This window comes from Lissotriton vulgaris, chromosome 10 (assembly GCF_964263255.1).
Source record: "Lissotriton vulgaris chromosome 10, aLisVul1.2, whole genome shotgun sequence".
Taxonomy (NCBI): Eukaryota; Metazoa; Chordata; class Amphibia; order Caudata; family Salamandridae; genus Lissotriton; species Lissotriton vulgaris.
Window position 1 is genome coordinate 1,152,336,345 of NC_141698.1, and position 14,268 is coordinate 1,152,350,612.

At 37.2% G+C, this 14,268-nt stretch overlaps 1 protein-coding gene across 1 annotated transcript in view; it reads left to right on the forward strand.

Annotated features, from left to right (window-relative positions):
• Positions 1–4,958: 4,958 nt before the first annotated feature.
• The window catches only part of LOC147689500 (vomeronasal type-2 receptor 26-like), a 542,936-nt gene continuing 533,626 nt past the window's right edge, over positions 4,959–14,268 (forward strand). Inside the window, exons 1-2 of the mRNA XM_086939935.1 lie at positions 4,959–5,878; positions 6,062–6,178. Of these exons, the coding sequence (XP_086796061.1) occupies positions 4,959–5,878; positions 6,062–6,178 (1,037 nt within the window). The remainder of the gene's footprint in view (positions 5,879–6,061; positions 6,179–14,268) is intronic.

Here is a 14,268-nt window from a genome sequence, read left to right on the forward strand (position 1 = left end):
TTACATTACACTTAAAGGAGGTCTGTCATCAGTGATGTCATGAGTGATGTCACTGACCATGTCATGAGTGATGTAATATATAATGTCATCAGCAGTGCATTACACGCGCAAGTTATAGTGAGTCCAACTAACTATAACGTGGAATTTCATTGGTTTTATATCAGTAAAATTTCCAGCTAACTATAACTGGTGTCAAACCTATGGTTTTTTCAGTGAATTTAATAGGTTTTTCAAATGCTACTTCCTAACTATAACGTGTGTAAAACCTCTGAGGAATTGCAAAAGGTTCATGAAGTAGAGGGAATGTAAGTCTGCAATGCTGTCTAGATTATTGGTCCAAAACTTTTAATTATAATGTCAATTTAAAAATCCAACTATATAAACCTGATGCAAGTAAGTCTGCTTCATGGAAAGCAGTATCAGTGTCATAGGAAAAGGAGAACATGAGTGACAAAGAAGGGTAATATATTAGTAGTCCAGGATTGTGAAAATAATCTCAAATGTTTTTTTTTTAGAAAGTTGCGAAAATAGAAAATGTCGGGATTTGATTGGAAGAATTACAAGAGTAGCGAATCGCGGCAACATGATTTGGCCTAGTGGAAACATGTGATAGAATGAGAGAAGTGTTTTGTTCTATGTAACATATTTTTCGTATCGATGGAGGTTTTCTTTCAGAAAGTGGCGGGCTGAAAATATTTATAGCACAACAGAGTGAATGCTGTTCATAGGAGATCCTTCGACGTCATTGAAAGTAAGTTAATTTTAAGGAGTTTTGAAATCAGATTTCTTAGGTTGTATGGGTTTTTTAAACACAGTCATTTTGATTGTGTTTTTTTTCCCCGCTGTTACATGATGAATACGTTCAAGTCACTGATTTAAGTGAAATTTGATACATTCTGAGAACAGCAAAAATAAACCATAAAACATGTATAATTAATGTTCTTCTGTTTGTACTTATGATATACATTTAGAAATGTGAGGTAGATATGGAAAAACTGAGTCTTCTGTAAGTGTCAATTTTAATGCTTATAGTGCTGTATTTCCGGGTACTGTTTTTTTAAAAAAAAGGAATAGGCCTCACCTCAAAGAAAGCTCTTCAAAGCACACATCTTATTTGCATCCTGAAACTATCATTTAAAATATTAGAAACAATTTTATGATGGCTTTACATCTTTTTTGCGCTGCTATTGCATTACTATTGTGAGACATCAGCAGTGCAAAAGAAATACCATGTTCAAAAATAGGTCTCAGTTCATCAGCATGAAGATACTGTTTATTTAAAATATATATCTTTAGGATTGTGTAGGGGACGTAGAGAAGCAGAGGCTTCTGTAAATGTCAAAATTGTTGAAAAAGTGTTTCTTCTTCAACCTTTTCCCTTTTCTTTTGTAATTTTTAAATACATGTAGTAATATTTTTGGAAATGTATGTTTTCTCTTTTACAGATTGAAAGTATGAAAAAATATTTAAAAAAGGTAACAAGAATTATAAGGTAAATGTTTTCTACTCTTTTTACCCGCAATGCACTGCTGATGATGTCACTGACACTATCTCTGATTTACTCTCTATAGCTGTCTTTCTTTTAACATTACTCTTTGTTTACTTCCCTTATACTAACTCTTCTTTTTTTTTAAAAAATATTTTTTTGGTTCGCTTCAGGTTCGCGAACCGGTCAGCGAACTTGAAGCGAACCAAAAGAAATAGAGCTTGCTAGAGTGTTAAACATTCTAGCAATTATATTTGAAAGGGGAGGTAGTTCTGAAAAGAACTTTTTTTTAATGTTTTTGTTGTTTTTTTAATTTTTTTTTATTTTCTGAACATTTTTTGTTTTTTTTGTATTTTTAGAACAGTTTTATGTTTTTTTTGTGTTTTTCATGGAGGGGAAACAACAAAAAAACAGGCATCGAAAAGGGCTCAACAGGAGCAAAGAAAAAATTACTGCTTGGGTGGGTTAGGGCAGTTATGGTTATCATACACCAAGTTTATTAAGTTTACGCTCATGTTGCCACATGAGAGCATAGCACCACAATGTATGCACGTAAACTTCATGTGCTTGAAGTTTGGCTGTATGTTTGGCACAGTTTCCTGTGCCTCTCTTACAGTCAAATTTATATTAGAAGTTGATTTGGCCACAGGAGTTGTCGGGGGATTATCTTGCAGATCCCTTAACTCTGCCCGGCTGTAATTTAATGGATGCCACCTGACCATATGGCGATGCATAGTATAGTTGCCCATACTATACTTTTTCTCTGTGCCTCGAGATAATCTTTTTTTGCAAATTAGGCAGGTGGCATATTTGGCATTAACTTTCTTCTCCCCTCGAGGAATTGAGAAAAATTGCCAAATGAAACTTGTTTTCCTTCTGGAAACACGGGGCAACTCCGGAATAAATTCAGGTTCATCAGTGTCCTCTTCTTCTAAGTCGTCTTCTTCTTCCTCTCTGTTTGAGATGAATTGAGATGGTGGTCCTCTCTTGTCATGAGGAGGTTGAGGTGGTGGTGGGGGTCCACCAGCTGAAGCAAAGATAGAAGCCATTGTAATCAAAATGGAAAATGGTCTTTCTCTCACCAAGATGAAAGTCAGAGTGAGGAAAGAAGAAGGGGTTTACGTGATTTTGGAAAAGCAAAAGTTCGGAACCAATGAAAAGTGTTATTTTTAGGTCACATGACCTAGTCATACATCATTTGGAAACCAAAAGTGAAATGAACCAATGAAAACTTCGATAAACAAGTCACATGACTTGTTCCGCTCACGTTACGCGGTGCGCGCCGCGTTCCGCATCGTTTCCGGTTCGCGGTCCCGAGCACTTTCGGGAGCGCTAAAGCGGCGCGTCATAAGACGCATTCGCGACAATTATACGTCGCGCTTCCGCGACGCGTCACAGTCCCGCTAACGTAACGTTTACCGGTTCGCGTACTAGATCGCGGCATCAAGATGAGCTAACGGAAAGCTTCCCGGTTCGCTTACCGGAAGCGAAGAAAAAAAAAAATTCAATTAAAATTATCAATAAACATCTAAAATATATTTTGGTTTTTAAAGTAGAATACATTTTACAGCTACAGATGTTAGCTTTTAAAAAACCAATGAAATTCCCAGAAAAAACCATAGGTTATAGTCCATATATAGTTAGGAATTTGCATTTATAAAACCTTGAAAATTCAATGAAAAAACCATTGGTTATAGAACATATATAGTTAGGAATTTGCATTTACAAAACCTTGAAAATTCAATGAAAAAACCATTGGTTATAGAACATATATAGTTAGGAATTTTCATTTACAAAACCTTATTTTACTCGCATAAAACCATTGAAATTCCATATATAGTTAGATGCGCTAACTATATATCGCGCACCCGCAATCCACTGCTGATGATGTCACATATTACATCATTCATGACATGGTCAGTGACATCACTGATGACATCACTGATGACATCTCAAATGACATCACTGATGACATCACTGATGACATCTCAAATGACATCACTGATGACATCACTGATGACATCACTGATGACATCTCAAATGACATCACTGATGACATCACTGATGACATCTCAAATGACATCACTGATGACATCACTGATGACATCTCATTTGACATTACTGATCACATCACTGATGACATCATTCATGTGATAATACGATGAACCTCTTCAGACTCTAATATAACCTTAGATACACTCAGTGTAAACAGACACTCACAGACTGTCACTCATCCATGGAGTTACTCACACACCTAGTCAGTCATGCAAAGAATCAATCACACCTCCATTTCCTCAACTATACAGTTATACACACCTTACTTATTCAAACATATACTAACACATATTTACTCTCTTATTCAATCCCTGATACAAGTTCACAATGATCCATACAGCCACTCACACATTCACTGGCTCTTAGGCACAGTTATTTATATATGTCAACTTTCATATGTACTGTGTTTTACATATGTACTTACTTTGACATGTAGCACTGAGATATCCATTCACTCACCAATACACTTATGCACACAGTCAACTGCCCATACAGCTGTTTCCACATGCACTTTTGAACCCATACATCTAGTGAATCAACTGCTCACACATCTATGCACAGAGTCATACACCTCCCAGCCACACACACTCAGTCCCGCATACAAATACTTGGGCAACCAATCAATAACCCATATAGTTACACATATAGCTACTGAACAACACATGCAGCAGTTTACAGAACAACAGACATAATGATGCACAAATTAAGACAGTTTAGTCACTAACACATGCACTCAGTGAGACACATTTAATCACTCACTCATACAGTCAGTCATGCACCTACTAAATCCTTCATCCAGACACTTATACATCCACTCATTCTTCAATATGTAAGACATATTTTAACTTTACAGAAACATACAGTCACTGGATGTTGTCATCAGTGATGTCATCAGTGATGTCATTTGAGATGTCATCAGTGATGTCATCAGTGATGTCACTGACCATGTCATGAATGATGTAATATGTGACATCATCAGCAGTGGATTGCGGGTGCGCGATATATAGTTAGCGCATCTAACTATATATGGAATTTCAATGGTTTTATGCGAGTAAAATAAGGTTTTGTAAATGAAAATTCCTAACTATACATGTTCTATAACCAATGGTTTTTTCATTGAATATATATATATATATATATATATATACACTACTGTAGAGACAGTACTGACTTAATTTCCAAGATTGAGGGTATCAGATGGGAGGACAGCTACTGCATGGTTACCATTGACGTGGTCTCTTTGTACACGTGTATTAAACACAGTGATGGTCTCAATGCTTGTAGACACTATATGAGGGACCGGTCGATTTTCTATCTGAACCAAACACAAATGCTTTTAGAAATGTTGGAATTTTGCCTGACTAACAATTTATTTTTGTTTGATAACATCTGGTACAAACAACAAGTTGGGACTGCGATGGGGAGTTGTTTTGCTCCTAGTTTTGCCTGTATGCTAATGGGATGGTGGGAGGAACAGATCCTGTGGTCTGAACACAATGTTGATGCAACCCGTCACATTGTGTTCTACACCAGATATATAGATGATATCTTCATGATCTGGGATGGGTCAAGAACAGACCTGAACAGATTTCTCCTAGACAACAACAGGAATGACGTGAATCTCAGATTTACTAGCAAGATAGATCCTGTGGAGATGGACTTCCTTGATGTCACAGTCAGGGTGGTAGAAGGGGAAATGGTAACAGACCTTTACAGGAAACCCACTTCAGGTAATAGCATCTTGCATGCTAAAAGCCATCACCCAAACAGCTTGAAGGATAGCATCCCATATGGCGAGATCCTAAGGGCAAGGAGAAATTGCAGCAACAATGAAAACTTTGAAAAAGCACAAGGTAACATGATCCAGAGGTTCAGAGCCAGGGGCTATTCAGAACAGACACTTATGAAAGCTAAAGAGAAAGTGAAAACGAGAAACAGGGCATCACTTCTAACGAAGAAGGTCAGCAAACCTCTTGTGACTTCTGGTTCTAGCAATGTCAGGATGATAACATCTTTTAATGTTGAGGCAGCCAACATACGAGGTATCCTGAAGAAACATTGGCACATAGTGAAAAGTGACCCAATAATTGGGAAATTGACTAACAGTTCACCGCAGGTTAGCTACAGGAAGGCACGCTCTCTGCAAAATATGCTGGTCAGGAGTAACTTTGAGAGCCCAGTGAAGAGTAAACACTGGCTTAAAGAGCAAAAAGGCTTTTATAAATGTGGAAAATGCAAAGCCTGTGTAACCAGTCGAAATGTGAAATCCTATGTACTACCCACGGGAAGAACTGAGAATATTAGCAAATTCATGAACTGTAACACCGATCACTGTGTGTATGTAATTGTGTGTCCATGCTCCAAACTTTATGTAGGGAGTACCATCTTCCCTATAAAGAAGAGGATCCTTGAGCACATGCGTGCTATCAGAAATGTTGATCTTTCCTATGCAACTGCTAGACACTGGCTTCGTGTTCATAACAGTGATGTTAACCAGTTTTCCTTTTTTGGCATTGACAGGATCCCAGCAAACCCCAGAGGGGGAAACCGTCTCAAACAACTACGCATCCTGGAATCCCGCTATATCATTCACCTGGATTCTATGAACCCCTTTGGTCTGAACGAAGACGAAGAACTGTATGTGCACATTGGCTAAAACCATACGTTGAGCCAGTATATCCATTCTTACTATGCACTAGTTCTTACAGGATCTTGCCCCCCCTGCTACCCTGTCTTCCCTTTTCTGGTGCATGTGTTTGTCTTCCCCTCCCTCACTATACCTGCTCAGAGAGGGCTCTCTCTGACACAGGTGGGTAAACAATATCTGTACCCCCATATTATATGGGCGCAGAGCCTCTTTACCAATCCCAATCTGTCTGAAATGTCTGGTTCTGTATTGTGTTACAAACCTAGTATATATATTGATTTGTCCCCTGTCCGAATGAGGGTACTGGTGCAAACGCCATTGATTTTAAATATTCTCACACTCACACCATTGTGCTTGTTCATGTCATACCTGGCTAGGTAGGTCTTAGACAACACAGGGTTCACTTTCACTAAAATCACTGGGCTGAAAGAAGTATTTCAGTCCCTCACCCTTTATTTTGTTTTTATTGTTTAGTTGAGTTGGTATGTTTCTTATATAACGTCGGGTACTCCCGTCATATTTAATGAGACATTTCCTGTTCTTACCTTAGTTAGAGAGTAGGTCCGGCTGTCTGATCTGTTATGAACAACCCATACTACCAATTTGGGGGAATATTGGCATTTTGATTTGGCCACTTGGCCGTGACGCCTAATTCTTTTATGTTGTTGAAAATAGGCCACTTGGCCGTGAGGATGTGGTTTACAATGCCAAGTAAACTTAATATTACTATATCAGCTACGAACGGTGCATACTTAAACTTGTTAGCAACCTGTTTGACATGCTTGGTTTTCTGCAACAATGATGAGACTGTGTTTGCTAAATATGCAAATGGGAATTTTACTTTACACTGCATTGTGCATAATTACAATTTACAATACAGTGACTGAATTTAATTTAATTTAATTTAAATTTCATTATTTTGCATTGTTATCCAGCAAATATGTCAAAGTATTATTTAACTCATGCATTGAAAAAAACGTTTGTGGCAGAGTCTGTCGTCTACCTCCATGGTAGTTATCACTAATTGTAGTTCTTGATAATGGAACAGTCCTACCTTTATTTCTTGAAAAGTATGTGAAACACTTTGTGCATAAAATGGTGAATACACTTTATTTTGGTTGGCTTTGGAAGAAGACCGTTTGGTCGAAACGCGTCGCCATTAAAACATCTTTAAACACAGACCCTGGAGTGCGAGTCTCTTTGTGTGGTTGCGGCGTGGATGCAAGCTGTCAGCCCTTTCGAACATATATATATACATATATATATATATATATATATGTATATATATATATATATATATATATATATATATATATATATATATTATATATACCTATGGTTTTTTCTGAGAATTTCTAAGGTTTTTTAAATGCTAATTCCTAACTATAACGTGGCTGAAACCTACGGTGTTTTCAGTAAATATATATATATATATATATATTCACTGAAAAAAACATAGGTTTCACACCAGTTATAGTTAGGAATTAGCATTTAAAAAACCTTTGAAATTCAGTGAAAAAACCATAGGTTTCACACCGGTTATAGTTAGGAATTAGCATTTAAAAAACCTATTAAATTCACTGAAAAAACCATAGGTTTCACACCAGTTATAGTTAGCTGGAAATTTTACTGATATAAAACCATTGAAATTCCCACGTTATAGTTAGTCGGACTCACTATAACTTGCGCGTGCAATGCACTGCTGATGACATCACATATTACATCACTCATGACATGGTCAGTGACATCACTCATGACATCACTGATGACACCATCCTTGTGACAGAGTGACAGACCTCCTTTCAGTGTAATGTAACCCTTGAAACACATATTCAAAAATAGAAACTAACATTTTCAAAAAAATAGAGATACCCATACCAGTTTCAACAACCAATTCAGTAATACCACCATCTATATACACACCCACTCATTCACCAACAGTTCTATATAGTCACTCATACATATACTCACTCATCATATGAAGAGATACACCTATACATCCTGTTACACACCGACATTCATCCAAAAGTTACTCACACACATATTCACACGTGCAAATAAACTATTGAACAACCATTTATTTGAATATAGAGTTATACACACACTTCCACCTTACTTCTATTGAAAATTACACATATTTATTCTCTTAAACAATCACTTATAGAAACACATACTTATTTAAACAGGAAATCTTACAATCTCTTACTCTCACATATACTCACTTATATACATCAATATTCATATATACTAGATTAAAACATATGTAGTTACTGATAAAGACACTAGCGAGACAGTCATTCACTCATTAACAAACACATATAGACACTCATCCAGCCATACAGTCCTGTACATATGCTGTCTTCAAAACACATACAAACAAAGAGTCAGTCACTCATGCATCTATGTGCTAAGTAATACCTCCACCAAACCATATAGACACTCTTACTGATACTAATAAAAATATCAAATAACCCATATACATACGCATGTAGCTACTTATCAGCACATGTAGCCACTTATACACAAAGTGAAACACTAATATATGTATTTAAATATTTAAACATAACTCACTAATATTTATTTTTCAGAAAGACACATATTCACTGGATGGTGTCATCAGTGATGTCATGAGTGATGTCACTGACCATGTCATGAGTGATGTAATATGTGATGTCATCAGCAGTGCATTGCACGCGCAAGTTATAGTGAGTCCGACTAACTATAACGTGGGAATTTCAATGGTTTTATATCAGTAAAATTTCCAGCTAACTATAACTGGTGTGAAACCTATGGTTTTTTCAGTGAATTTAATAGGTTTTTTAAATGCTAATTCCTAACTATAACCGGTGTGAAACCTATGGTTTTTTCACTGAATTTCAAAGGTTTTTTAAATGCTAATTCCTAACTATAACTGGTGTGAAACCTATGGTTTTTTCAGTGAATTTCATAGGTTTTTTTAATGCTAATTCCTAACTATAAGTTTCACTTTATAAATAAGACTGTTAGCACTCTAGTTGTTCTTTTTAACACTCTGGTACATTCTGTCATTGGGCTACAGTTGGGCTACATCTAGTTGAAATTTGGGCTACATTTACAATTTTTAGTCTCTGGTGGCCATCTTTGGGCTACATTGGGCTACTTTAGGCTACATTTGGGCTTCATTTTGGCTCTAACATATATTAAGCCCAATGTAGCACAATACATATTTTTCTAAAGTTAATTTTTTTACAAACCACTTTAGAATAGGGCTACCTGTCCCTACAATTATCCCATTTTTTTTTTTTTAATTTTTGGGGGGAGCGCTCCCGGAGCGCGCCCCGGGGAGCGCCCCGAAAAGCGTATTTCTGAAAAGCGCTCTGGGGCGCGCTCCGGGGAGCGTCCCGTGAGCGCCAATATCGCAAACGTAAACATGATCGTGACGTATCGCGTAGCCGCGACCGCGTGATACGCACGGCGTAAGCGCACCCGGAAGTACTCGAGCGAATACGATCGCACAACGTAAACTTCCAACGCGCTTACGCTGCGCGACCCGGGGCGCGCCCCCGGGCGCGCCCCGGGCGCGTAGCGTAAGCGCGTCGGGTCATGTGAGCAGAAAATAACACTTTTGATTGGTTCATAACAGTTTTGGTTTCATAATGATGAAGCCCCTGGTCTTGTGACCTGAAAATAACACTTCTCATTGGTTCAGGACAGTTTTTTTTTCTAAATGATGAAAGACCCCACCTTTTTTCCTTATTCTGACTTTGTCCTTTGACTGAGGAAGACCTGTTTGTTGCTCTCTCTACTTTTTTGCTCCAAATAATGGCTTCAGTAGTAGCATCAGCTGGTGCATCTGCCCCACCACCACCACCACAACCACCAAGAGGACCAGCTCCAAATTATATTGGTGGTCAAGAACAGGAGGAGGAGGAAGAGGAAGAGGAGGAGGGGAGAAGAAGATGGCTGCCAGAAGAAAATACACCTTACAAACCCAAACCACACATTGTTTGGCAGTTTTTTTCAATCCCAGAGGGGAAAAAAAAGGTGAATGCGCCCAAGGTGACTTGCCTCATCTGCAATGATGAACTTTCACGGGGCAACCCAAACAAGAAATACTCATTTGGTAACTATACCATGATTCGGCACATGACAAGAAAGCATCCAAACAACTACTCTCGGGCAGAGTTCCGGGAACTGGCCAGTAACCTCCCCCAGTCATCAAGGACCCCCTCCCAAAGAAACCAACCCACTTCCTCGGAACCAGAAACATCCGAGGTGATGCCTTGCATTCAGCCGAGATTTGCTGATTTTAAAATTACTTGCACTGCTTGTGGCAAGCTTATCTCCTATGGGGAACAAAGTGTTAAGCTCATCGTCCTTGCAGGTGATAATCACAAGTGCCCCAAAAAGAAGTAATTTTTTGGGTTTTTTGTTTTTTTGCTCCAGTTGAGCCAGTTTCAATTCCCTTTTTTTGTTTCTCCCCCTAAAAAAATACAAAAAAAATATAAAACTGTTTTGAAAAGCCAAAAAAAGTTCAAAAAGTTCAAAAAACACAAAAAAAATATAAAACAACAAAAAGAAGAAAAATAAAAGTTCTTTTTAGAACTACCTCCAATTTCTAAATCAAAACTTCATTTTTTAAAAACTCTGTCACCTTTTTTCATCATAGTACGCTCCCCGGGCCGCTCCCCGGTGCGCGCACCGGGCGCTTCCCCCGCGCAAAACAAAAAAAAAATATATTTTAAATGCCCCGCGGGGCCCTTTTATAGCCCCCACATCAAACCTAGGGGGTCAAAGGGGTCTATCCCTGACGCCTTATAGTCAGTTCCCCCTTTGTTTTAGCCACCTCTTATGTCTCGATTTTACCGAGACACAAGATGGCGGCCGCTCTGGACTGTTTCGAATGTTTACAGACACCCGAGAGCCAATCAGCTTTCCATGCGCACCTCGCGTCACGCGCCCGGAGCGCTCCCCAGTGCGCGCACCGGTGCGCTGCTATAGATATATATATTTTTTTGCACCTAAATTACTCAAAATCCACTGGAGCACATATCTTGAGACATAGCAAAGGCACATCGGGCTAACAGTCCCTACAATTTTGCCAAGTTTCGTACAAATCCATTCAGCCGTTCGGGCTAAAAGTGAAATCGACCGCCCTATGGAAATTAACATGGGGAAAACACGTTTTGGGACCCCCCTTTTATCTCGGCCCCCGCTTGACGTATCCCCCCCAAACTTTCAGGGAAGGACCGGAGCTCGACGAGGCCATTTTCATGAAATTTTCAGGCAGATTCGTCAACCGGTGCTAAAGTTATTTCAAATAGAATTTTGAGATTTAACATTGAAAAAAATCCTAACTATAACTACCTACTGGCGACCGCCAGTAGCAGTAGGTAATATATATATATACATATATATATATATATATATATATATATATATATATATATATATATATATATATATATATATATATATATATATATATATATATATATATATATATATATATATATATATATATATATATATATATATATATATATATATACATATTTACTGAAAACACCGTAGGTTTCAGCCACGTTATAGTTAGGAATTAGCATTTAAAAAACCTTAGAAATTCTCAAAAAAAACCATAGGTTTCACCCTTGTTATAGTTAGCTGGACATTTCTCTCATACAAAACCATTGAAATTCCTCTGTTATAGTTAGTTCAGCTAACTATAACTCGCGCGCCCACAATGCACTATTGATGATGTCACATATTACATCACTCATGACATGGTCAGTGACATCACTCATGACATCACTGATGATATCTCTGATGATATCTCAAATGACATCATCCAGTGAATGTGTGTATTTCTGAAAAATAAATATTTTTTATATATGTTTATCTAAAGGTCGATGAAAGAATAAATGGGTAAATAAGTGTCTAAATGGATGTTTTTTTGTAAAATTGATTGTATAACTAACTTTATAAGTATATCTTAGTGAATACATGTATTAGCGAGTAATGTTTAAATATTTCAATATCTGTATCAGTGTCTCACTTTGTATAAAAGTGGCTGCATGGGTTGGTGAGTAGCTACATGAGTGTGTATAAGGGGCTATTAGTTGATTTTTTGAGAATCAGAATGAGTATCTGTATGGTTCGGTGGGGGCATTACTTAGCGCACAGATGCATGAATGACTAACTCACTGTTTGTATGTGTTTTGAAGACATCATGTGTGCAGGACTTTATGGGTGGATGAGTGTGTGTATGATGTGTCAGTGAGTGAATGACTGTCTCAATAGTATCTTTATGAGTAACTACATATGTTTTAAACTAATATATGTCAGTTTTTATGTATGTAAGTTAGTATCTGAGAGAGTGAGAGATTGGAAGAGTTTGTGTATAAATAAGTATGTGTTTCTATAAGTGATTGTTTAAGAGAGTAAGTAGGTGTAATTTTCTGTATAAGTAAGTGTAGTGGTGTGTGTATAGCTGTATATGCAAGTAAATGGATGTTTGATAGTTTATTTGCGTGTGTGAGTGTGTGTGTGTGAGTAACTCTATAAATGAGTATCAGTGTGTAACAGGATGTATAGGTGTATGAGTACATATGATGAGTGAGTACTTGTATGAGTAACTAAATAGAACTGTTGGTGAATGAGTGGATGTGTATGTAGATGTTGGAAATACTGAATAGGTTGTTGTAACTGCTATTGGTATCTCCCTTTTTTTGAAAATTTTATTTGCTATTTTTGAATGTATGGATCAAAGGTTATATTATGGTGAGAGGAGGTCTGCCACTCTTTCACAAGGATGATGTCATCAGTGATGTCATCAGTGATGTCATTTGAGATGTCAACAGTGATGTCATGAGTGATGTCACTGACCATGTCATGAGTGATGTAATATGTGACGTTATCAGTAGTGCATTGCGGGCGCGTGAGTTATAGTTAGCTGAACTAACTATAACGGAGGAATTTCAATGGTTTTGTATAAGGGAAGCTAACTATAACATGGGTGAAACCTGTGGTTTTTTCAGTGAATTTCTAAGATTTTTTAAATGCTAATTCCTAACTATAACGTGGCTGAAACCTATGGTTTTTTCAGTGAATTTCTAAGGTTTTTTAAATGCTAATTCCTAACTATAACGTGGCTGAAACCTATGGTTTTTTCAGTGAATTTCTAAGGTTTTTTAAATACTAATTCCTAACTATAAAGTGCATGAAACCTATGTTTTTTTCAGTGAATTTCTAAGGTTTTTTAAATGCTAATTCCTAACTATAACGTGCCTGAAACCTATGGTTTTTTCAGTGAATTTCTAAAGTTTTGTAAATGATAATTTTGAAATATACAAATTATTATATTTCTTTCTTTTTATAGTAATTTCCTACATTTTTATTATAAATACTTATATTTATTTTATTTTTGAAGTTACATTTCATATTTTTAAGGTAAGATAATATAAAAAGTGAATTCAAAAAGAGTGCACTGCTAGTGAAACTAACTGGGTGATTTACAACACCCTTGTGCCAATTAAATTAATAAAAAAAAATTGTTCCATGCCCTGCATCTTATTTTGCGATGCAGGGCGCGCTACGAAATTCATTTTATTATTTTAATTGTTTACTTACCTGCAATTATCCAGATTCCGTTGTTTATCACCCCTCACCCTAACCCTCCCCCGCCCCGCCTGCCTGCACCACAACAACTTTTGTTTCATGCCCTGCATCGCATTTTGCGATGCAGGGCGCGTTACTGAATTAGTTTTATTAATTTCATTGTTTACTTACTTGCAATCATCCAGATTCTGTGTTTATCACCGCCACCCTGCCCCTTCCCTGTCCCGCCTGCCTGCCCCACTGCAACTCCCTCCACGGGCCGGGGCTGACAGTTACTTAGACCTACCTTAAGCATAATAAATAATAAAAAAAATATATATTCTAAAATTATCACCTGTGGAAGACACAAAAAAATACAGTTACAATATATATTTTACAACACAAAATATTTTGTAAACCATGTCATTTGCCTTTTTTGCTGTTCTCAGAATACATTGAATTTCACTCGAAACAGTGAGTTCAATAGTACTCATCACATAACAGC